The 25,372-nt window shown below is 40.3% G+C and overlaps 1 protein-coding gene across 4 annotated transcripts in view; it reads left to right on the top strand.

Moving 5' to 3' along the window:
• ntrk3b (neurotrophic tyrosine kinase, receptor, type 3b) overlaps positions 1-25,372 on the top strand; it is a 186,780-nt gene that overhangs the window by 135,047 nt on the left and 26,361 nt on the right. For all 4 annotated transcript variants that reach the window (XM_038702148.1, XM_038702145.1, XM_038702144.1 and 1 more), the window contains 2 exons: positions 8,964-9,152; positions 24,257-24,387. In XM_038702148.1, the coding sequence (XP_038558076.1) occupies positions 8,964-9,152; positions 24,257-24,387 (320 nt within the window). The remainder of the gene's footprint in view (positions 1-8,963; positions 9,153-24,256; positions 24,388-25,372) is intronic.

Genomic DNA, 25,372 nt, shown 5'->3' with positions numbered 1-25,372 from the left:
GGGAACAGAGTCAGAATAACAATCTCAGTGTTTTGTTTTATTATCATTCTGAGCATCAAGACCACAGATATACAGCAGCACAAACTGTAATTGGTTCAGTCCTGTGTTATTGCAGATAATGTTCAGCACAGTGTAGACGCTTGATTGTAGAGGACGTACAAGTGGCTACAGATGCAATGACTGGTAGGTTTACAGCACATATCAAATGCATGTTTATTTCTGACTCGACTAGGCCGTCCTTCCCCTTCAGTGTTATTGTTGGTATTGTTTCTACCTTGATAAAAAGGGAGCGCACATTTAGCTGTGCTGTGCCAATAGGATAGCCTACCTTTCAGAGAACCATAAATATCAGCTAGCACTCAATATTCCCCACAGTTGGTCACCATCAACTGGAGAGAGAACAGTACGCAGTCCGGGGGTGTTTCAGTATATACAGAGGCTGCTATCTGGATGGGGTCTCATCTGTGAGTGGGAGGTCGAACGAACATATTGGGGGCATTTGTCAGAAAAGCTGTTTACAGGTCTTCTGCAGTGCAGCAAGGGGAGTTGTCATCTGAGTTTTGCTCATAACCTCAAGGCTTCTTGACACGATTGTGGCATTTAGCAATTAACTGGCCTTTTTATAGCACTGATGCAGTTAGGTGACTTACTGGTTTGCTTTAGCATACTTGAGATTTGAGTAAAAAGGTTCTTGTTTGGAAGCGTTGTGTTTGGAAGGCTGCTGTTAAGATGTTCCCTAAGACATTTGCTGAAATTAGCAATACATTAGTGAATTAACAGCTTTATAGTCTTGGCACTAAATAGCAAAATGCCATCTTTTATATATTCATGAAAAAAGCTCTAAGAACTGTAGCAGTTGGTTAATATATGTGTCTGGCAGACCCATTGTCTTTCCTTCATCACAAGCACGATGTTTACTTGTTTTTTTTTTTCAGCCTTTCGCATATGGATTTCATTTGTTTATCAATCCATCATTAACTGGAAGTGGAGCCTTGCCTCAGTGAGTTATACTTCCTGTGTTCTCTTGTTCATTTTTGTCCTCAAGTTAATTCCAGTCCTAATTAACTACCTTTGAAAGAAATCTGTGCGATAATTACCACAAGGAGGTGGAACGGAAGCAATCACACTCTGCAAAATGTGTTCCCCCACCACAGGGAAAACCCCACAGAGTCACCCACTGGCTTTTTGAGGGATTTATGTTTTGTCCTGAGAATCACCTTCAGCACTCAGTTTGGAATAATATAATATTGGATTAATATAATAAAAAACTGTGAAATTTGAAATGAGAGCTGGAGAAAATAAACTGTGCATGTGAGACCAGAAAAACCCAGAGGCAGCAGAGAACGAGGAGGAAGAATGAGGAATGGACATACTAATATCGTCTAATGTCACCAATGAGGAGAATAGTGCATAAACAATGAGAGAAAGTTCCAGTCCAAACTGTACCACCTATAGACACAAAGTAACAACAGCAGTTTAAAGCAACATTGTGTAGTAATTTTATCTTCAAACAACAACTTTAAAATCATTTTGATGGTACACTAAGTTGTAATAGGGAATAACACAATGTAAATCTCGGGCAAGAAATCTATCATGACAGCGGTGTAATGCTTTATGCTTTTATTTATCAACAAAACTCAATAGCTAAAAAGCTATAAGAAAAAACAAGGCGAACAAAGCTTAGAGATAAAAGGCGGCTTGTGTCTGAAAGGTGGCTAGTTCAAAGGTTTGCATGTGCTTTTAAATCATCACACAGATGATGATCCACAGATGCACCTGCTGGCCTATGACAATACCTTAATGAACGAGCCCATTTTAAAACCCAGGAGGGAGAGGTGGCGCTGTCTCTAATCCTGTAGACTAAATTAGATTGACTTTTAAACTCAAGAGAAACAGATGATGCAAATATCACTCCTGATCAATTGATTTGACTGAATTAGCTAATGCACCTTCGAACTGCACCTTACCTAAACATTGAGCGATGACATGGGGTGACATGTCTCCTGAAAAATGGAGGAATTTCAGCTGGAGTAACATATTTTCCTACAGAAAAGTGATAGGATGTTTGCTGGAGAAACATATTGGCTAGCAAAGCATAGAAGGATGTGAGCAATGAGATTTAACTAATCTTCAAACGATGGCATGCCACAGTGATCTAAGACTTTTCCAGAAGGGATCCCTGGACAAATTGGTGTCTGTTGCTCTGAACATGTTAAATGAATGATTTTCTGCCCAGTGGTGGCGTGTCCTGTGAGGGTCAGTTGCATTCTTGCCAACTTGAGTGTGAGATGCAGCTGTGTGAGAGGCTGGAGTGGAACCAGTCAGATATGTATGATACAAATTATTGTTTTGGGTTTCTTAGACAATGTGGCTTAACAGTTTGTGTTCTATATCTTCTAAGATAAGATCAATACCACTCTCATGTCTGTACAGTAAATATCAGGCTTCTACCAGAAGCTAGCTTAACTTAGCATAAAGACTGGAAACAGGTGACCACGGCTAGTCTGGCTCTGTCCTACGGTAAAAAAACCCAACTGATCTTGCTCTTACACGTTTGTACAGATTAAACAAACAAGATACAATGTCTTAATCCGTGAGCTTTATTTGTGCTGGCAGGTGGGTTTTAGCTTGAACAGGGCCAGTTGTTTTAAGACTTTGTGCTAAGCTAAGCTAACCAGCTGCAAGATGTAGTTTCATGATGTGGTTTTACGATGGTGTAACATTCCTTTTATGTGTACACATGCTTGGCCAATAAAGCTGATTCTGATGGTAACAAGACCGCAAACTATTTCTATTACTGTCATTACTGCAGTTATTGGTGTTTTCAGACAATTCTGTCTTTTATTAGCAGTTTTATTTTGATTAGCCACAGGGGAGCGCCTTTCTATCCGACAAAAAGTGGCAGAACAACCATTTCTCTTCTTCTCTGACCGTGACTTTCTACGCTGACATTGGCTAGTCGTCATACTGAAGCATAACTGCTTCATGGCCGCTGAGTCGTGACAGGCAAACAAAGAAACTGGCAAAGAGGAAACGCGCTGCATCAAGATTGCGCACGTAACAGTCTTCCTCACAGGTGAGCTTTTGCTCTGTTTGTCGTATATGCTAGTAGTTGTGTGCAGAGAGGTGGACGGTGCAAAGCGGTGAAGAGCAATTATGAGACCAAATGTAATTCCAGAAAGTCTTACATGTGAATAATGTGAGTAGAATTGCTGGACAGTGGTTCTTTCACAAATTAACACCAAAAAGATATCAGAACATGGTGCATAGGTCATGGTGCAGTCAACTGTCTTCAACTTTTATCAGCCAACCTTGTTTTGTTTATGGGTCCCACAAACTTGCAAATATATATATATATATATATATATATATATATATATATATATATATATATAGGGCTGTCAAATGATTAAAATTTTTAATCAAATTAATCAGAATTTTCAGTGGATTAATCAGGATTAATCACTATTTGCAATTACACCTGAATCCTAACCATTTTTTTTTTCTGAAATGCATACCAAAAGATAAATAAAAAGACAGATACATAATTTTCATATTATGTCTGTTTATTAACACAGCCAAATAATGGTGGTTTAAATCAAGCTGAAACATACTACACACCATAATATTTGTTTTTGTAATGTCCCATCGCTTCTTCTTTGGCATTCCTCTTAACCAGGATGTACAATTTACAGCATTCAATTGAACATAAAGCAATAAATGTAGTCAAATCATAACAGTGACCTACCATATTGTTGCACAATTTGAGTCATCTGTTGCGTTTTTATGTGAAAAAAAAAACATTTTCAATAAAACTTTTAAATCAAACCAAAGAACAATCTTTTACCTTTTCGTCCATTCTTTAATCCAGTTGCTCAAAAATCCAGTTTCTAACTACTATAACATGTTGCACTGAAACTGGTCTTTTTGTTTGAACATCACCTTTCAAATCTACTGAGCTTCATCATCTTTCAGCCAGTTGCTGAAGCAAACTAATTTGTTCACATTTTCTGAAAGTAAAGCTGATCTTTTCTTGTTCACAATGTGACCTGCAACTGAGAAAAGTCGTTCACAGGGAACAGTGGTTGCAGGAGTGACTAGATATTTGTGAGTTAGTGAGGCCAGCTTCTCATGGGCTCCTGAATGAGATGCCCACCACCTCAAGGGGCAGTCCTCCAATTTAATGGTGGGCTCTGCTCTGTACCTCTGTATGGCAGGTTGGACCTCTTCATCTTCTGATTCTGAATCTGAGCCCATTTGCAGAAGGCTGATTTTCTTCCTGGGTGGCCCATCATCATGTGTCTTTGAAGACTTTCTGGGTGATTCTTGTTGCAGCATCCGTTCAAGTGTGGTCCACACCGCTTCCCTGTCTGTCTTGGGCAGGCATTTCAAGTCTTTGAAACGAGGATCCAAAACTGTAGCAATCTGGAGCCATGCATTGTTGAGCTGTTCTTGACGGGATGCTAGGTCCTCCTTGAACTTGGTCTTCAATCTCATCACATATGCAGGGTCCTCATCACAGGCTTCCATCTTGAGACAACAGTGGCAGAGAGAAGTTAGTACCACAGAACAGGAGACATAGGCCTCTCCACCCAGGAGCTCAGTTACATACCTACGCACACAAACACACACATGCACACAGAGACAGTCTATTATTAGAACAGTGGTTATCAACATATTATTATTATTATCATTATTATTATCATTATTATTATTTACATACAAGTTATTGATATTTGACTTGGTTTAATTCATTCCAGAAAATAATCAAAGCAATGTTATTTGATAAGTTACAGACTGATTTACCTGCATGGCTCTAGAAGTGTCCAGGGCTGCGATGACAGCCTCTTTATTTCTGCTCACGCGCTTGACCATTTCTAGCGTCGAATTCCAACCTGTTGGAACATCCTGGATCAATGGCTCTTGCTTCTTTCCCAGGCTGACTTGTTGTGCTTGAAGCTCCGCAGCATTTGCTGGGCTGTGCTTAAAATGACCGACAACTTTGCGAGCCTTGGCCAAAGCATTTACAAAGCCGCTCTCAGCAAGACTCACCGTGACACTTCTCTGCACCATGTGAGCGACACAGTTCATGTGTTCATAGCGTGTTAGTCGAATTGCGGCAACCATGTTGCGTGCACTGTCAGTCCCAATTGTTGTCGTCTTGCCCTCGATGTCCCACTTACGTGCAACAGACAGGAACTGTTCTTTACAAGCCTCCGCAAAATGACGCTCCTCAGTTTTTAATATAGTCAGCGCAAAAGACTTCCCACGTGTCACTGATGAAATGTGCAGTTACTCCGAGGTAATTGTTGTTATTCACTGATGTCCAATGGTCTCCTGTCAGAGCGATATGATTTACTTGAGCCAAGACCTCTTTCCTTTTTTCTTTTTCGTTTTGATAGAGCTCGTGGATTTTCGTCATAACTGTGGCTCTTGACGGTGGCCTATAGGATGAGTCTTGAGACGCCACTTGCAAAACATCAATGAAACCTGAGTCTTCTACAATACTAACGGGTCTACAATCCTTTGCAATCCATTTTGCTATTTTGTTGGTCAAATTATCTGAGGTTGATTTTGTTAATGGCCCGCGAAAATTCAGCGTGGTCTGGCGCGAACCACTTGCTGAACCTGATGACCCAGCAAACGCATGTTTGGCGTTGACATGGTACCTCAAGCTGGAACAGCTCCGGTGAAATTGAAACTCCTTGTTACAAATCTTGCAAATAACCTTGTACTTGTTAACTGTACCATCATCATTCTTTTTATATTTGAATCCGTCAATAGGCCCACTTTGCTCACCTTGCTCCATCTCGCCTCTAGCTCCCGTCCCAACCACTTTCCTGACCTGAATAATTTGTCACACTGCGCATGCGTGAAATGCATTAAAAAAATTTACGTAATTAACGACAAACAACGAATTAACGTCGTTAACGCGCTATTTTTGACAGCCCTAATATATATATATATATATACACACAAACACACATGGTAGATGAGGTGAGGTGAAGCTGCTCTGAAGTCGGTGGTATGGCAGAAGATACTTCTGTATCGCTGGCCAGATGGCAGCAGGGTGAACATGCTGTGGCTGGGTTGGGTAATTGTCCTATAGTATCCTACCATGAAAGTAGATTTTTACATATTTATCATCACAACTCTCATAACAATGTAGTAACTTAAGGGATAGAAAAATTACAATAAAAAAAAGTCCTTAGTCAAAGTCTGAATTAGACACAGCTAAATTTACCTTCTGTATGAACCATATTACTACTAAAAAAAGTTGTAAAAGGGATGAGATATGAAAAGAATTTAAAAAATAGGTGAAAGTTGGCTCGTTTCATTTTCCAGTTCTCCTGAATAAATCAAAGTTGGTTTAATAGAGAGGAACTTTACTCTCAGATAGACGTTTCGGGGAAAATGTCCAGTACTGAATTCCATTCTGTGCTCAGGGAATGTCTCAGATGATAAAAAACCCTCTCAGAGGCCGTTGGGCCTTTTCATCACTCAGGTAACATAAATGCAATTTTTAGGATGTTCTGAAGTCAAGAAGTCCAATTTCCCCTTCACTCGTCAGAAAACCTTCATCTCTCCAAGAATCAAGTGGGAGGTTTTTGTGTAGTTGTGAGAGCTGCGGTTTGGAGTGAGGCCAGGCGTTCCCAGAGGCCTCATCCATCTGGCACTGGAGTCTGATCAGATGGGTTTTCATTCCATTTCATATTGTATTAAAAGCAGAACATAATACTAGAATCCTTTTGAGGTATCTTTCCCCATCTTTTAAATGACTTTTACCCATGACTCATCACGACTTTTTATGTATGGTTTTTATTTCAAGTGTAGTGTATGTTTGAAGCAGTGTACTGCACATACGTCTTTATGCCTGTGCTGTGAAGTGGAGGGTCAGAGGCATCAGCAGAGATTTAGAGCTGTGGTGTGACACTTGTCCCCAGTGGTTGGGTAGGTAGTCACCGGTGAAGACTTGTGCTCGGCTGTGCACATCTCTCCAATAAAGCTGCTGCTCAGGAATGAGAACCCTGCATAAGAGCAAATCTTGTAAATAAATTGCTGCTCACATATCACTTCATCACACCTCACCCCCTGCAGCTCAGGGTCTATAATTTGACATGACTGGGTCTTGATTACTATTTACTGTGTTGTCAAGGTGAGCAACAGGCTCAACTATGTGGGTAAACAGATTCAGTGTCACAGCTCCACTGAATCAGCTACTGTTGGCTGTCGACTTTATATCCACTTGCTGTGACCATCCCTCCTTATTGCCCCACTGAAGATTGCAGTTGTCAGAGCCGTGTGTTGCTTATGACAGAGCAGTGATAGAACAGGAGACTGGATCACACTGGCTGACAGTAAATTATGGTTGGTTGACAGGAATGTTTTGTATGACACCATAAAGTCAACCAGCAGAGAACTACCAGAAAATGCTTCAAGTGTGTATAGATATTTTGGTGTAGTAAGTCATTTCCTAGACTGAAACATAAAAGAATGAATGAAAGAATTAGTCTGCAGATTAGCTTCATTGTTGATTTATGTGCAATTTATTATTTCTTTTTTGATTAATCAATTTATCGTTTTGTGTATAAATGTCAGAAAATACTGAAAATGTAAGTGAGTGAACAGCTGGGGTGCAGGGCTGCAAGCCACCAGTCGTATTCATCACTCCTCTCCACCTGGACTGTCGACCAGAACACTACTTAAGGCCAGGGAAATGAGAGTCGAGATGGAAGGGTGGTTCAACGGTATTTTATTCAGGAGATAAATGTGTGGGTGTAGTTTTTGTCAATAACCAAAGAAATTAAGTTTTATGACACCCCTCTGAATTCAGGTGTTCCAATCACTTCCATGGCCACAGGTGTATAAAATCAAGCACCTAGGCATGTGGACTGCTTCTACAAACATTTGTGAAAGAATGGGTCGCTCTCAGGAGCTCAGTGAATTCAAGCATGGTACCGTGATAGGTTGCCACCTGTGCAATAAGTCCATTAGCGAAATTTCCTCACTACTAAATATTCCATGGTCAACTGTTAGTGGTATTATAACAAAGTGGAAGCGATTGGGAACAACAGAAACCTTGTAGTGGTAGGCCACATAAAATCACAGAGCGGGGTCAGCGAAACCTGAGGCACACAGTGTGCAGAAGTCGTGAACTTTCTGCAGAGTCAATAGCTACAGACCTCCAAAGGTCGTGTGGCCTTCGGATTAGCTCAACAACAGTGCGTAGAGAGCCTCATGGAATGGGTTTCCATGGCCAAGCAGCTGCATCCAAGCCTTACATCACCAAGTGCAATGCAAAGCGTCAGATACATGGTGAAAAGCACGGCGCCACTGGACACTAGAGCAGTGGAGATGTGGTCTCTGGAGTGACGAATCACGCTTCTCTGTCTGGCAATCTGATGGACAAGGTTATGGTGTTTATTATGATGTGGGGTTGTTTTTCAGGGGTTGGGCTTGGTCCCTTAGTTTGAGTGAAAGGAACTGTTAATGCTTCATTATACCAAGATATTTTGGACAATTTTAGGCTCCCAACATTTGTGGAAACAGTTTGGGGATGGCCCCTTCTTGTCCCAACCTGTGGAGAACTTTACTGGCCTGTACAGAGTCTTGACCCCAAGCTGAATTTTGGGATGAATTAGAGCGGAGCAGGTGAGTCAGGCCTTCTCGTCCAACATCTGTGCCTGACCTTACAAATGTGCTTCTAGAAGAATGGTCAAAAATTCCCTTGAACACACTCCTAAACCTTGTGGACAGCCTTCCCAGAAGAGTTGAAGCTTTTATAGCTGCAACTGGTGGGCCAACTCCATATTAAAGGATGGCGACCCAAAGCTTTTGTCAATACTGTGTGTGTATATATATATATATATATATATATATATAAAGTCAGAAAGGCTTAACCTGAGCTCCACCTTTTGACTTTGAACTGTTAAATAACTCACTATTTCTTTGTCTCGTTCCAGGTCCAGTAGCTGTGATCAGTGGTGAGGAAGACTCTGCCAGTCCTCTTCATCATGTCAACCATGGGATTATTACCCCCTGTACTCTGGATGCGGGTCCTGATGCGGTTGTCATAGGGATGACTCGTATTCCTGTGGTGGAGAACCCTCAGTACTTTAGACATGGACACAACTGCAATAAGCCAGCCACCCGTAAGTCCCTGCAAAGTTTCTATTTGTTAGCACTCCTTTGTCTTGGTGTCTCGTGTCCCTCATTGCTACGGGTGACCAATATTAGACATTATTTTGTCATTTATGGATACACAAAGAACCTTTGAACAATTGATGTTCAACCATGAGGCTAAGTATACTAAAACTGTAAGGCAGACAAACTCCCACAGAATGTTACATACTGTAAAGAAAAGTGCAGGATCTCTGGTCAGGGAGGCATTTCCATTACACTTTGCTGTTTATCTTTACAATAAGAAGCACTGGGACCCTCAGGGCAATAGTATAATTTATTGTCATGTAAAGTGTGATCATATGGTGTTGGCATCTGGTGGCACAGTTCCATGCTTTTCATATACGATCTGTTCAGACAAAAGCAGCCTTCTGTACACAAGCTACTGGTGTTCAGACAGCCACCTCACTCACTCTCCCTTGGGACTCATGTTCCAGGTTGGGGAAAGACAAGACCACTTTAAGGCCTAATTACTCACAATTACATCAACTGCTCAAGAGAATCAGCAGAAAACAACTGTGCCAGCAGCCAGCCGCAACCTGGCGCCTGCTGCTTCCCTTCCAGAAGATACCGGTCAAACCAACCGGATTTAGTCAGTCTGTCTGAATGACAGCGCATGAGATCAGGCAACCCTGGTCCCTTTCAGCTTACATTTGCATTGTTTGCATCTTGGCTTGCTCTCAAAATGGTCGTGGGTCAGGGTAACAGAAGTTGACTTCTGAGTTGGAGCCAATGAGAAGGAAGGAAATCCCATTTAGAGGTGATAAATAAATAAATGACGGCTCTCATGTATTATGAATTGCATGAATTGTTAATGTCCAGCCGGTGACTGATTTATAACGTCTCATGCCTTGCACAGGAGATCTGATTACGAGCTAATGAATAAATGACAGTGGGCAAAAATGAAACTTTCTCCCGATTACCATGCACCTGGAATTGATAGTTAGACCAGGGATGTGCAGGCTTTACAGAATGTTCTCCCTCTCAGAATGCTGCATCTCTTGTCTCTTTTTAGATTTAATTCTGTGTGCGTGCATAAAAAAGGAAACTGTAGGAAATGAACCCTGAATTCATCACAAGGTCGTAATGGCCACTGCTTTCTGCCACCGGCTGGAAAAACAAAATGGCTCCGAACAGGTTCTGCCTCTGCCGATCATTCACTGAATATGAATGTATTCTTTACCCTTAGGACACACACACACACAAGGAAAGGAAATGTCTATGTGTATCCATGTGTACATCCACAGTATGTGTGTGGGTGTTTGACAGTGAAAACAAATCTGTGTGGGTGTAGGTTTAACATTGTAGGTAGAATGAATTTGCGATATGTTACCTTGCTTCTCTCCACCTCTTCTAAGTCTCTTCAGTCAGGGGTCCCTTGGGTTCCCCCGGGGCCCCTTAGTTTCCCATTGTGCTGCTGGTCTTGCTCAGGTGAAGATTGTCCTGCAGCTTCATGTGTCAACAAAAGAGCTTCACTCCGGTCAGATACAGTATGGCTGCTTTTTTGATACTCGGCCAACAATACATAATGTATTCATTAATTTACTTGAAACCTTCTTATCAAGGAGAATAGCTTGCTACCAGGGTGTCTTACACGTGTGCACACACACGCACACACCTCCCTAGTTCAGTCCAGCATTAGTCACACTAGCACACATAAATTAAAAACACGCACTCACACACTCTTATCCTTACCTGTGTTCATCAGGATTTCACTAATGTTGTGGTCAGTCCGCTTCCACCACCAGTCTTCTGGGTAATTTTTATTGTTCTGTCGGGCTCTGTGCATTTTGACATCAGCTCCAGCAATAAGAGTAAAGTGGTGGAGAGGAGGAACAGTCTGTTGCTGCTCTCTGCCATGCTGTCTTCTGCTAAAACAGCTGCATGTGATGAGAAATCGCCTGCTGCAGATCTCACCCCAGTGATTCCAGTGTGCTTTACCAGATGCATTATTCAAGACTGTTTAATCTTTAAGTCAATTCCGGAAAAAAATTATATACTGTATATATTGTTATATTAGTTTAATAGTCCTAGAGGAAAGACTGAGCATACCGTATCTTGGTTGTCAGGCTGTGCCACCTGAATACCATAGTGCTGTTGTCATTCTCTCACTGCAGGAAAAAAAAAAAACATGAACAAATAACATAAAGATCCAATTGTAGTTGCCCTCTTGTTGAACCTGTACACATGCAGTGGTAAATAAGCTCGAGAGATTGGGGGCATTATGAGAAAAGCGCTAGCACAGTTGTCATTCTGATGCCAATTTAAAACACAAAGTGCCATCATGCAATTGGTTCATCTTCTGGATGAACCAGTGGCCTTGACTTTCGTTGCGGTAAACAAGCAAACCATGACTGATTAGGACGTTCATTGAGATCAGCTTTTTTTTCCTCCACGCCGAGCTGAAAAAGGCCAATCCTGGGGAAATGTAGCCGCATTAGGGAGATAAAGGCGGAAAAGGCAAAGGACAATTCTTTAGCCTAATGACAGATCCATATCTAACCGGATCCGCTGTCTCCCAGCAAGTGGCTTTGTTTTATCACTCAGCTTGCTATTTTAATTACGGATTTGTCACGTCCCGCTGGCCAAAATTAAACAATAGCTTTTGATGTTGGAGTATAGCTCATAGCCTTTTATTATATCCTTGTTATTAGGGATATCACACGTGGGCAGGGCTTGGACAATCCCCCACTCTGTCCCCTCCGCTTTTGGTGTAACAGAGACATAATTATGCTCAAGGTGATGTTTTTGATGATTAAAATGTTTCCAGCAGAGACAAGGAGTGAGTAATTTAGCAGCTTGAAAGCTCACCAAATGAATGGAAATGCAGAGCAGATTGATTGAAAGGCAGTTATCATGTTCCAAGGCTATGAGTCCATGAATTATAGTTTGAAACAGAACAGCCCCACAGGCTAGCCAGTTGTGAATTCAAACAACCTACTTTAATTTGTTACTCAAGAAGTTGAAGTTAAGTCCTTTTCAGCTCAGCCCAAAAGGAGAAAAATAGAAACTCTTAAGCTCTAAAAAGATGCTTCTTGATGCCAGGTGCAATCCTATGAAAAAGCACAAATTCACTGAACATCCCATCAGACAAACCTCCAGCCATGGTCAGAGACACAGTAAAAAGTGCAAACGCAACTCCCTTCTTTAATCCATGTGAAGTACAACTACACAGATAAAACAGTAAGAAATGAAAATGAAATTAAAAATTAGTAAATTAAAATGTTTGTTTCTGCAAACATTTTAATTGGTTTGCAAATCCTCTGCAAATTACAGAGGTGGCAAGAAGCTAAATACAAGCTAGAGTCAATTAAAATACTAACACATTTCTCCACATTTCTTGGCTCATACCATTGTAAACTAAAACTAAAGGGCCGGTAACTTGTCGATTGATAACAAATATGGCACATATATAATGCGAGCATGCGGTGTGTAGAAAGAAACACCAATTCTGTATTAGCATTAACACTGGACCAAAGAGATGCCCATTAAAGTTGGATGTAAAAGTAGGTCTAGTGAGTGTGCAGGTCAGCATTATAATGAATAGTTCATTCCCATTACTGAGTACCCAGCTGTTTCAGTTTTTTTTTAGTAGCAGAATAAAACAAACCTCAAATATTAACATTTGATTTTTACATTACTTTTCTGCTTTTGTAGAAACATGCTGGATCAGTGGGGACTAACAGCTCAGGGTGGATAGCATGCCTCTCCTCTAAGATGTCAAATATAACTATTTTGTGTTGGTTGACTTTTAAAGAACCTCCCCTGAGCAGCAAGTGTAAAGTACTTACTGCTTAAGTGTATTTAATGCTTAAACTTTAATCCAGCAATAACACAGAGGGTGAGCATAGGGAGAAGCCATTGTCAAAAGGAAATCAATCATCATTTTACTGCTATATATAAGTGTTGCAGTATGGAGTCAGTGTTCAATATTAAATAATTAGTCATTATAAAAAAAGAGATTTGATTAAATTGTGTAAAATATTTGAATAAACCAATACAGTGTAAAATAAGTTGGGAATGAAGGTAAAATCATTATTTTGAAATGGTATTTTATTATTCTTATTTTCACAATAACATAGTTATTGGAGTATAGAGTATAGACATTTTTATTTCGTAATGACACATAATGTTACTTTCCAAGACACCACCCCCTCATCTGTCAGTCAGCCACATGCCCCTCAATAAAGCTCAATAACTGTAATCACAATTTTGCCAGTTTGTTCCTGTTAGCTAATGTGCTTCTGAATCAACCAACTAGCTTCTGCTGTAAATGACCACTGTACACAGACACAGAAACTGAAATGTCCTTTCATTTAGCTTTACATGACTGCATATGCTATGCAGCTAGTCATCATATTAGCTAGGCTGGCCTGTGAGCTTATTACTCAGCATGAAAGTGAAGAGCTAGTTTTAACAGCAGCATCGTTTTGATTCCAAAAATGTCTCTCAGACAAAGACACACAACTCTGTGATGAGCAATAAGACTGACAGTCTTTTTCTGCGGCCATTTTAGCCAACATGACCTAGCTAGCTGGCTGGCAGTAAAGGTAGTAGTAGTTGTGATATTGGGCTATACAAATTTACTTGACTTAACTCCACTATCATAATGACTTAATTAAATTAAAAGTGTCATTATGAAATACAATGTAATTAAGGAAAGTGACACTTTGAAATCAGATTTGTATTTTACACAATGTATTAAGTATATGATTATTTATTTCATAATGTCGTATTTATGTCTTTAATACTGAACCCTTTGGAACCAAGCGGGAAGCTTCCGGTCTGGGACGTGAATTAAGAGACCTGCGCAGGACTGTTTTCTTGATCCCTCTCCCGCCCGCTCCCATTGATTTTGTGACCATTACCGCTCAGCCGCCCATTCCCGCAACATGTGTATCCACCTGCACCCGCAAACAACAGAGTTAAAAGGGGACGCAAATGTTTGGGCTATGCTAAACGTTCAGAAAAACCGACATAAATCATTGCATTCATTTTTGTCAGTAAGAATTTCAGACTTGCCTTGCTTTGGTCTTGTATTGTATAAGCCTGTGTGATGGAAGCCAGCGAGGCTGTGCAGTGACTAAACCTCACTCCCAACACCTTAAGACAAGTCGTTACCATGGCGACCTGTCAATCAGGCACTGTGTAAATTTAACCAGCGCCGTTGAAAAAGCGTGTTAGGAGTTGGCTGTTCACTTTCTCTGGTGAGTACATTTAGTTTTAAGCCTGTTGTTTGTTAGACAAAATTGTCAGCCTTGTTAAAATGACAGTTAACATGAATTACAGATGCACCTAGCTAAGCAAGCTAGCTAACTCCACACACGGCCGTTAGCTCCACCGTCTCGTCCAAGTGTGGTCACGTCTGGTGCCGCTGGTTGCAAAAAATCAACATGGCGCCGCCCTATCAGCCAAACTCTTCAAAATGGTAGTCCACAAACCAACAGGTGACGCACGATGACTACATCCACTTCTTATATACAGTCTATGTTTGGAACTCCATATTAGAGGACTCTCAGACATGCTACTAAAAGTGGCCTTTTTGGTTCAAGCTGCTAGCTTATTTCATGGGCTTGGCCTTTGTATTTTGGAAATTTCTAAACAAGACTTAAATAAATCAGGAAGATTTTATCGGTGACGCACTTTAGAGTTTATTTACAAAAGGAAATAAAACAAGACAGATTAAATTGCCTTGTTTAGCCAGGCATAGGTGGTTATTCACACAAGCCAGGCAGCAGCGACAGAAACACAGGCCAGCAGTCAGCCAGCCGCAGCAGGATACCCACTGAGAGCAGTACAGTCAACAGTAAATGCTGGTGTTCATGTTGCAGTTGCCTGACGATGCCAACAGAGCCCCTGTGCTACAGTGAATTTAATGTCGGAGAGCTTTTTGTAGGCTATTAGCTGCTGGATGAGTAACTCTTACCTAATATCCTGTGGTGCTCTTTTTGTAGACAAGCAAAGTACATTACTGTAATCTCAGTAAAATGTTTTTCCTTTTGATTTCTTATAAAGTCATAGTGACAAATGATGACTAAAATCTCAGAGGAGAGTGGAAACACTGACATGATATTAATGGTTTTTAATATCAATAAATTGCTTTGTAGCATTCATCGGAAAATGTAGTTATATGCCATACAACTTTATTATATAAAGTTATAACTGTATTATATAAAGTTAAATGGCAGGTAGTTGGAGAGAAACACAGCCTCAAGTAGACATATGCACATAGTGAAACTGGGGAAAGTTGGCAGGTAGTTACTGTGAAATGCTCACACACAAACACACGACACAGGTACAGAACAAAGCCCACCAAACATCTGTGCTCCCCCAGCAGCCTGACCTGACTAGCTGAGTAAATCTCGCTGCTGTGTTGTCTCTCGGTCCCCAGGGAGAATGTTTGCTGGCGTCGAGGCCTCAGGTGAGCCAGGACAAATGAATGATGCTGAGCTGCGGGATGAAGATTTAATCTCAGGGCTTTTCGGTGTGCCACTCTGGGTAAATAGGCTCCAGGATGTAGCCTCAGTCCGCCTGCAGAGGAAACTGAAGGTTAAAGTAACTTGTCCTCACCACTGTCGATAGGCACGCTCCATTATAGCTGCTTCATTCCCATCAGTGAGGAGGAATGAAGTGGTCAGTGGATTTTTAGAAGCTGAATAAAACCAACCTAGATGGAATATTTACACCCAGGAAATAAGGAAGTGGGGGCAACTGCTACAAATGGAGAGTTAAATATGTTTTCAATGTTGCTGAATTAGTGGTTGGCACAGTGGTATCCTCTGGAGAACTCCCCATTTTCTCTCAGTAATTGTCTGCGGTTGTGCAGACATTATTCAACAGTTTTACAGTCAATCACCAGTAAATTGTAACCCTGGACTCACACAGGCGGCATGTGCGCCACGTTACGGCTGCGCCACGGTTTTGACCCGTCCTCAGCCCGGCGTCAACTCACACTGGAAGCGTATCAGAAGCGTTTCAGCAGCGGAGCGTTTAGCCTGCCCCATGTTGTTGACTTGTTGTTTATTTGTCATTTTGTGTGCTTCTACAACCGATCACAGCGCTCTGTGAACTGTTTTCCCCCAGTTCCCTGAAGGGCTGAATTTCCCACATGGAACATTTCAGAATAAGAACGTTTTGCCTATTAAGAAGGCTACATAGTTAAATTGTTTCTTTTTTGGTCCGTTTTAACTGTATTTATTGTTGAATCGACCGGATTCTCTTTGCCATTTCTGTGTCTGAATTCCTGCACGACTCATCTCGTTGCTTGACGCGTCTTCAGTCAAAAATAGACCAGCTGCCTATTCTTCGCGCAGCGGAGTGGAGAGCCGCTTCTGGGATGCGCTGCGGCGCTTCTGGTGTGAGTACAAGCATTGACTACAATGGTAGCTATTTGCTCCAGCAGCCACGGCACAGCCGTAACGCGCCGCACACGCCACCTGTGTGAGTCCAGATCTGTAATCTCTTCACCTACCCAATCAGCTATAATGACAGTACACTGTTTACATTTAAGTAGTATTATTATTTTAGTCAAAATAATGTAAACTAGTTTGTTTCAGGAGCAGGAGTGAAGAAAATAATGACAACAGTCACTAAGGATTAAGAATATTCTAATCTTGTATTAAAGGGTCTACCTCTTGGACAATATTGACGCATAAGTAAAAAAAACATGTGTATAAAGTCTTTTATGGGTCCAGGAAGCTGTACTCTTTAACCATTTACAAACTAGTTTTAAGAGACTGAAAAACTTCAATATTTGCATTGGCTGATTTCATCTGTGAGGGGCGCTTGCCAACTTAACTATCACTGTTAGAGAATTCATTTAGTTCAACTCTGCCATTGCAGTAATGGTGGTGTCCTTAGAGAGCACAACACGTGCCGTAAATCAGAGTCGTCTATAGATTCAGACCTCACATATTTACTGTATCACTGTTTACATTACATTTGAGGCACAGGAGAAAGCATCTTTTATTTTCATTATCCTGGAGAACTTAATTCAACAGTACAGTACACACATGTTTATCCAGTCATTTCTTTATTTACGAAAGAAATTTGTAGGGGGGGAAAAATTTTTTTTTGTCAGATCTCCGCAGTCTGGATGAGATCATTCTGTTTAGTTACCAAGTGAGCATTACTTGCAAATTTAGAATTATAAATTTTACAGACCATGATTTCTTGCAGTATAATCAGATAAAATACACAATTTGTTAAAAGTCTGAAACACATAGTGTAAAAGTGATGTTTTGGCCAGGAGAGAGAACAGGAGATGAAATAAGGTGAAATGAATTCCAGGTTGTATCAGTCTTGTGGACATTTTCTTAGCTGATAACAGCACAGCAGCAGAAGTTTAAAATTATGAGTAGCATTTCAGTGACTATATTTTTCACCACTTAACAGGTTTTTCGGATCTCATCTCATAAATTACAGTGGTGCAGGTTTAAAAGTGATATGCAGTTTGTTTACGTCCCTCCTCAACCCGGATTAATTTATATGTGAACCTCTAGGTGTAGTCACCATGTACTGATGGATGTTTTATTTTTTTAAGTCATCAGTATGACTTAATATATCCCTGTGTTGTCTTATATTGTTCTAGGCAATGTATGTCTGTGTGGTACAGTGTGTCAGACTGTTCATGCTAGGCGATGCTCGCCTTACAGGAATTAAAGTTCTGCTACTGATGAAGAGTCCACATATCTTGTTACATTTTATGTATTTACTTGACACATTGTGACATCTACAGTTAGGGCATACTTTGGCATTCTGCGTGAAATATAACCGGTTATAGACCAGATCACAGCTTGTAATAACTTGTTACAAGCTGCCATTTAGCAGCCAGGGAATATAACAAGCAATTCCTGAAGTAAACGTGCAGGAAGAGTTTGTGTAGCATCCAGTAAAGGTGGTCTACCTCTGTGTGATTAGACCAGTGTGGTGCAGCCATGGAAAATATGGCCAACAGAAGAGAGAATTGTCATAATAGTGAAGTTAGTGTCCTTCATTTTAATTTACATAAGAGCAAAGACAGAAGTGTAGATATTCTGATAATATGATAAAACAGATACAGATTCCCAATTTGCACATGTGAGATAAGAAATCCATCAATGAAATATCACCTCACTGCACTGTAGTCAGGTCAAGATAATCAAATACTAACTTCTGAGGAAAAGTTAGATATATATAAAATAAATATATTGTACACATTATACTGGCATTATGTGGTTAAAAGACTTTCTGAGCCTCCACCTGCTGATAGATGACAACCTTCACATTTGTGGCATTTCACAAACTATCTCATCCAGAGAAGGTTAATGACGTGTGCAACCACAGAATAATCTTCAATAGCTAGATCTTCAGCATGACAAGGCAAGCGATAGTAAGGCCAACATTGATCCTCTAATGATCATGAATGATGGAAGAGTGCACAGAAAAGAATTAAAGTAAAAGATAAGATTATTCACATTTCTTAAAGAAAGTACAATAATAGAGAAGTAGAGATGGGATTCAGCAGGGAATAGATGTTAAGTCTGGGAACTCTTGAGATTCAGACTTGAGAAAAGAATTTCACTGTTTCACTTTATTAGCTGAGAAAGTGTCAGAGACATTTGGCCAACGGAATCCAGTCAAAACACATTTTGAATAAAAATGTATGTGTATCGATTTAAGGATGTTTTTCTCATCTCTAGGAAAGCAGATTTTTAGAGGATGAAGCTTTGACAGCAGTGATGTGTCAGTGTCCCTGGTGGGGCTCTCACCCGGCAAACTGGCTGCCAGTTTCTGCCGACACTTCTGTTCTGATCTACTTTAAAACTGGGACATTTCTTCATATTTAACACTGATGTCAGGAACAGTGGTTAAGATACAGTCTGACGGAAACACCCGAGGAGCAGGTGACATTTTTTATGAATCACCATCTCAACATGTTCTCAACCAGATGGTCTGGTGATTGTGGAGAAAAAAACAAACAAAAACAGAACCAGTAATCTGTGTCTATGAATGAGGAAACACTCCAGGGATTACAACATTTGGTGAACTCCTTTTGGGTAAAGCCACGACAAACACTGCAAGAAATATACTGAGCCTCTTCCTCCCATTTATTATCTCTCACAGCATTTACGTGTTGCATAATAGGATCACAGGTGGCAAGCGTTTGACAGGCAGCGTGAAAAGTTCAAATAAATTAACTGTGACCTGGAGGGGGAGGAAAATTCTGGTGCAGTAAGTAATCACACCTTTAGATATATTAAATTGACTGTGTGGAAACCCCTCTCCTCAACAGTGGTTGTCCAATCATTGCTTAGCAACCATAACTAGGCAGCGGTATGCATGAGGCTTTGGTGAGAAAGATATTCCAAAATAAACTAGTGACTGAGACCGTAAACTCATTAGGAAAGTGTTTACTGAGGTAATAAATCAAGTGAGAAGGAGGATCATTGACTCAAATGTAATCTGACATTTTTTTTGGCAACCAGTGGAGTCGCCCCCTGCTGGTCATAAGAAAGAATGCAGGTTTAAGAAACTTTGTTTCACTTCAGAGTCCAACCCATTTGAGTGCAATACTAGAACAATGCTATACAGGAACAATGCTATTCTTCCAAATAGATCATTAGCTGATAAGGAGGCTGACTCTGGGATGGGTACATGTGGATTGGTCTCAGTTTTTTTTAAATACAATATAATGTATGTATTCATCTCGTGCTTTTTAAAGTCCCCTTATGGTTCTTGTGTTAAAACGAGTCAGAAACAGAAACAGTAAAATGTCAGCTGGAGACAGCATTTTCAGCCAACTCATTGCTAACATTAGCTAGCTAGATAAATTATCCAGCTAGCTAGCTTTGTTTACCTCTAGCTGAAATTAAGGACCTTTTTGAAACATTATAGTAGCATACAGTAAATATATCCAATGCTTGAATACCATCATATCATACTCTCATATCACATAATGTATAAAAACACATCAACATTAATCTGGCAAAATACACAACTTTTACTTTTATATAATGAGAAAGACGGGTTGCAAGAGCGTGTTTAACTAACACATTTTCTGGGAAATCATGTTGTGGCTTTATTTCATTTCAGATCGTACACACTAGCTCTCTTTCTTGACTTTGAATTTGCAAATTGGTGTACAATATCCTCAAAATCAAGATCCCTAATGAGTTCATGTTTGATAGCCAGGAGGGAAAGTGCCAGGAAGCCTTCTCTGTGACATTGTGGTCATCAGCTCATTTTTAACTCGTTTTAAAACTGAATACGACCTCGCACTCTCACAATTCGAGACAGGCAAGGTTAAAATCATTCATAGTGTAATGTAAACATTTGGAAATATTATCCATTACTCTATAGAACTTGCAGCAACTGTGCAGGCGAAGTCTCATTCAGTACAAAAAGGGTGAACTGAATAAGTTTGCCAAGGACTTGTCCAGGTTGTAACTCAGCTTAGCAGCTCTTTCACGCACATCACAATCACCAGAGTCCCTCTCAAATAAAACACCAAAGAGTTCATACACATTTGTGTGTGCATTGATCCATTTGGATGGGGATGAGTTAAGCCTGTCAATAATGACATAAAAGGTTTGAACCTTAAATCTCTGACTGCCATCTGAAAAAGCTACTTTGCCATCATTATCAGACTTGTCTGCAAATCTATTTAAGTATTTTGTAGATGATCACTTTTTGCCTTAAACATACCCAGTACTCTATCCCACAAAATACTCATTATTCATTAGTCTCCAATTGATCAAGTTAAGAAACTAGGGCAGCAGCTATGCGTTGGGTTTGGGTTTTCTCATTACAGTCAAATGCTATTTTGGCCAATGTACCTCTAATTGCCCTGTAATTCTCATTGAGAGCTTCTGTGGACTCTGCCCTACAACTCCATCTTGTACTGCAGAGGGATTTTAGAATGTGGCTAATGTAATTGTTTCTATTATGGAATAGTGTGACCCAGTGATGGGATGAGGTGCTGCTAAAGCAGTTGAAAATATGAGTCGACATCCTTACAGCAATTATCAATGCTGTTGACACCTTCAAGGTTCAACAAATGGGCAGCACACATGGATAATTGATTAGGGAGTTTTCTTTTTTTAGCTGTTCCTGGAGCCCATTGTATTTTCCAGACATGCTTCCAACTCATGACTTCCAAGTCCAACCCCAAGTCTTGCCTCTTTCCAATACTGTTGTTTTGCATCACGCTTTCAGGCAACAGAAGCATCTTGCATAGGTGTTTAGACTTGTGTAATAAAGAAAGCATGTTTGGTCAATGTTCTGCGCTCTTTTTATGATCACAAATCCTCTCTGGGTGTTTCCATTCACATAACCCGCTGATAAATGCATGCCTTTGCGATGACAAGAGTTTGGATGTAAACTGAGCCAGTCGATGGTGAGTAAAGTAAGCAGTCCCTTGGCACAATTTGGTTGTTTTAGAAAAGGGAATACAGTAAATCGTTGTTGAGAGAGAGGGTCCTACATCCATCCTCTAATTTCCTCCATGGTCACAGTCGCAGCTCCCTCTACGTTAGCGCTTGCCACCAATATACTGGTGTCCAGGCTGCTGGCTGTTCCGAAAGGCAAAAAAATGTCACCACTAGCTGAACAGTCCTCATTGCTAGTAGCTGCCTTAGCTACAGTGAAGAAACTTCCTATTTTCATTTTTTATTTTATAATCTCCATATTTCTATAGTCTGTATCTTTTTAAAATGTAAAACACTCCCACTTAGCTGCCCTGAAGGTTTGTTTGCAGGCTACAAGATTTTTTATGACGCCGTCAATTTGGCATGACCTTTCACTTATTTAACTTTGCATTAATGTCACCTGATGCAGTCTGACCAATGAGTGGAAGGTCCGTCTGTCATCTCATAATCACACTGTATGAGTAGGCTACAATTGGCACCAGCGGACAGGTTCACGGAAAAAGGTTTAACCAGTGCCTTGGGCCCTTTAGGTGTCTTGGGGTCCTGGGCAATTGTACTGTTGCCCTGATGTTTAATCCGGCCCAGCTCGCTGTCCCACTGGCTTTTCCTTGCTGAGACTGTTGCTGTCCCTGGGGAAGAGAAACAAGCGCCTTGGCACACAAAAAACGGAGGCAGAATCACAAACACAGGTTCAGTTTAGCTTGGTTACTTCCCTTTACTTTGGTAGTATTAGGCATTGCACCAAGTCTTTCTGGTCGCACTCATTCCTGGCTTGTGCACAGCTCTTTGTCTGGTACTTCATCTCAGTTTCCTATCACTTTCACCCAGTCCCAAAACAACATGCAGTGTCCTCAGCAAACCATAAAACATGCAACACAACAAAACCCAAAAAAGGCAAAGATAAAGCGTAAACAGTACAAATAACGGTAAAACCATCCAAACTGGAAAAAAACATGCATGGTTAAGATCAAATGTATAAAAAAGTTACTTAAAAAGTCTGACTCACTTTGACATAGTTATAACCACCGGGTGTGATTTTAAGAACACATAGAACACACAGATGGAGGATGGATAAAGGTCTGCGAAGTTTACTTGTCTGCAAAGGACCCATTAGACCTGATGACTTGGTTAACATATGGCATTTATATAAATAATCTGTACTGGGGAATAAAAAATAACATAACGACTTCTCTAAATTGGTGGCATTCCCCTTTATGTGCTGTTGAAGTATAAGACAAATATTGGTTGATTGATAAGGTTTACATTTAATTTAATTTGCAATGTATGATTTGTTTTAATATTTAATAGCTTGGTTTTGGTCTTTCACATATGTTATTCCCCCCCTGTTGCTAAGCATTAAACATCATTTCATTCATATTTGAAAGCAGAGAGAGCTGCTGTATATCTTGACCTTTGATATCTGATATTGTATATTGTGGTGTTAAGCACTCATTAATGCCTCTCATCTTTATCTCAATGTGTTTGTTGAAAACTGTATAACTAAAAGTGTGTGTGTATAGACACAGTAGAGGTTTCATGATGAACCTACAAGCTGTCATGTTTTATTCAGAGTGAGGCACGAAGAGCAGTTCTGTTCAGGAGCCAACAACTCCTACACCTTCCCAACTCTTTCATTCTGAGCCTGACAGGTATCAGGGGGTAACATTTTACCCCTCATACCTTCTAGGCTTCGTACTTTCTGTCTCACTATTTCATTTTTTCCCCTGTATCTCTGTGTTTCTCACTTACTCTGAGTGTGGTCAGCTTACAAGATTCACCAGTTTTGTTAAGCTAATCAATACATTTATATTCTGCAGTCACAAACATTGCAAGCAAGAAGAGAAATCAAAGGTTGAAAGTAGTCACAACATCCAAAGAGACTTAACTGTCCTGCAACTGTAAACTGATCTTGTTAGAGTGAATTATTAGGAAAAAATAGACTAAGAAGTGTCGAGAGAGACAGGGAATGTCTCTCTCACTCTGCCAAGCTTGTGGTAAGTTGTTTACTATGATGTTTTTATTAGAAAATGTCCCCTTGTGTTGTTTCAATGCCAACAGTAAACAAAGGAATCTAGAAAAGAGATTTACAGCTCAGCAAGTTAAATGTTTATTTGCGTTTTGGAGATTTATAACCACTTGAACTGTAATGTTCCCAATATTCTCTCTTCAAAGTAACTTCAAAGTTAAGAAAGATATTTTTACAGTTTGACAGTGTCACATATTCTGATGTTTTTCAGCACATCACCCAAGCTGTATCACACTCCTATAAAGAGAAATGAAAATATTCATGATGTTTTCTTTATGGATTCACCATTACACCAGAGAATTTAAGATGTCTTATCCATGTGTGTATACACTTCTTTGTAATTCAACATGACATAATGATACAGTAGCTTTAGAACCTGACAAGAATATAAAATAATACAAAGCACATACATCTGCTAGTATACTGTATGTATCTATTTTCTTGCAATCAGACTCAGAATCAGACAATTCTCTTCTCTTCTTTTCCTCGTTTTAAAGATGAATTAAAAAAGATATTTGAAATTACCCTTCCAGATATGTTAATTTCTGCAAATATAGCATAGTTTTATGCCCTATAAAAATGTACTGAAGCTTAAAATCTGAGAATTCTTTCTCCCTTTTTTGTCTCCCTGTCTGTGGTTTAGTTGTCCAACATATAAAGCGGAGAGACATCATCCTGAAAAGGGAGTTGGGTGAAGGAGCTTTCGGTAAAGTGTTCCTGGCAGAGTGTTACAACCTCAGCCCCACCAAGGACAAGATGCTGGTGGCTGTCAAGGTACATTCACTGTGTGGTTGCGTGTGTGTGTGTGTGTGTGTGTGTGTATTATAAACAGTATTGAAGAAATCGTTTGATATTTTGAGTAATGCTCAAAAGGCTGAAAAGGCTCAAACACAGAGAAACAGCTAGTCTGGCTTTAAAAGTAACACAATCTTCCTGCCAGCACTCCTAATGCTCTCCAATTAACACACACACACATATATCCTGTTTGTTTAATAGGTACAATAATCTAAGTGTGGTGTAATGAGGGGTTATGTGCCAGACTATGGCTGCGTCCAAAAACACTTCCTATTTACTATATAATGCATGTTTATTTCCTGCCATTTCATATGTGTGTGTAACTTTATCCATGAGCACTCATAAATCCCATGGCGGAAGAAAAAAAAGTAGTGCCCATTTCATGCACGCTACTTTCTGCTCACAACCGCCACAATGAAACACATCTCATTGTATGGATGCCAAAACAACAGTTGTATAGTTAGTTATTGGTGAACTGTAAAAAGTGGCAAAAGTTAGGTGAGCTTTCCTATGGAAGCCCAGTATTCATGCATTTTGACCTATCACTGGGTCCTGCAGTGGGTATCAAGCTGTGCAGTCATAAATCTACTGATCGCTCTGACCTAAATTACCTTTTAAGCTGCCTTTAAATCTTCTCACCCAAGCAAAGAGCAGGTACTCTGTGGGTTGACCCAGCCTTAAAAATGTGTCCACACCATTCACTAACCTAACACACCTTTAAATCATCTATGAATCCTACTCTCACCTAAGCAAAGAGCAGGTACTTGGCAGCTTGACCCAGCCTTATATCCACTGTACATTGTAACTGCTTAGGCTAGCCTACTCTGGCTGGCCCACCTGGCTTGATAGGCAATGTCATATGATTGCCATGGCCCACTCCACAGTCCAACCAAAATCACTGTATATCTGGTCCCATTAGCCAAGTGGTTCTCAAATTTATTTCTGTCATGCTCCCATTCAGAAG

This window comes from Micropterus salmoides, unplaced genomic scaffold (genome assembly GCF_014851395.1).
Source record: "Micropterus salmoides isolate LMB-PRFRI ecotype aquatic unplaced genomic scaffold, ASM1485139v1 Ms_hic_scaffold_6, whole genome shotgun sequence".
NCBI lineage: Eukaryota > Metazoa > Chordata > Actinopteri > Centrarchiformes > Centrarchidae > Micropterus > Micropterus salmoides.
This window is presented reverse-complemented; position numbering and strand designations above follow the sequence as displayed.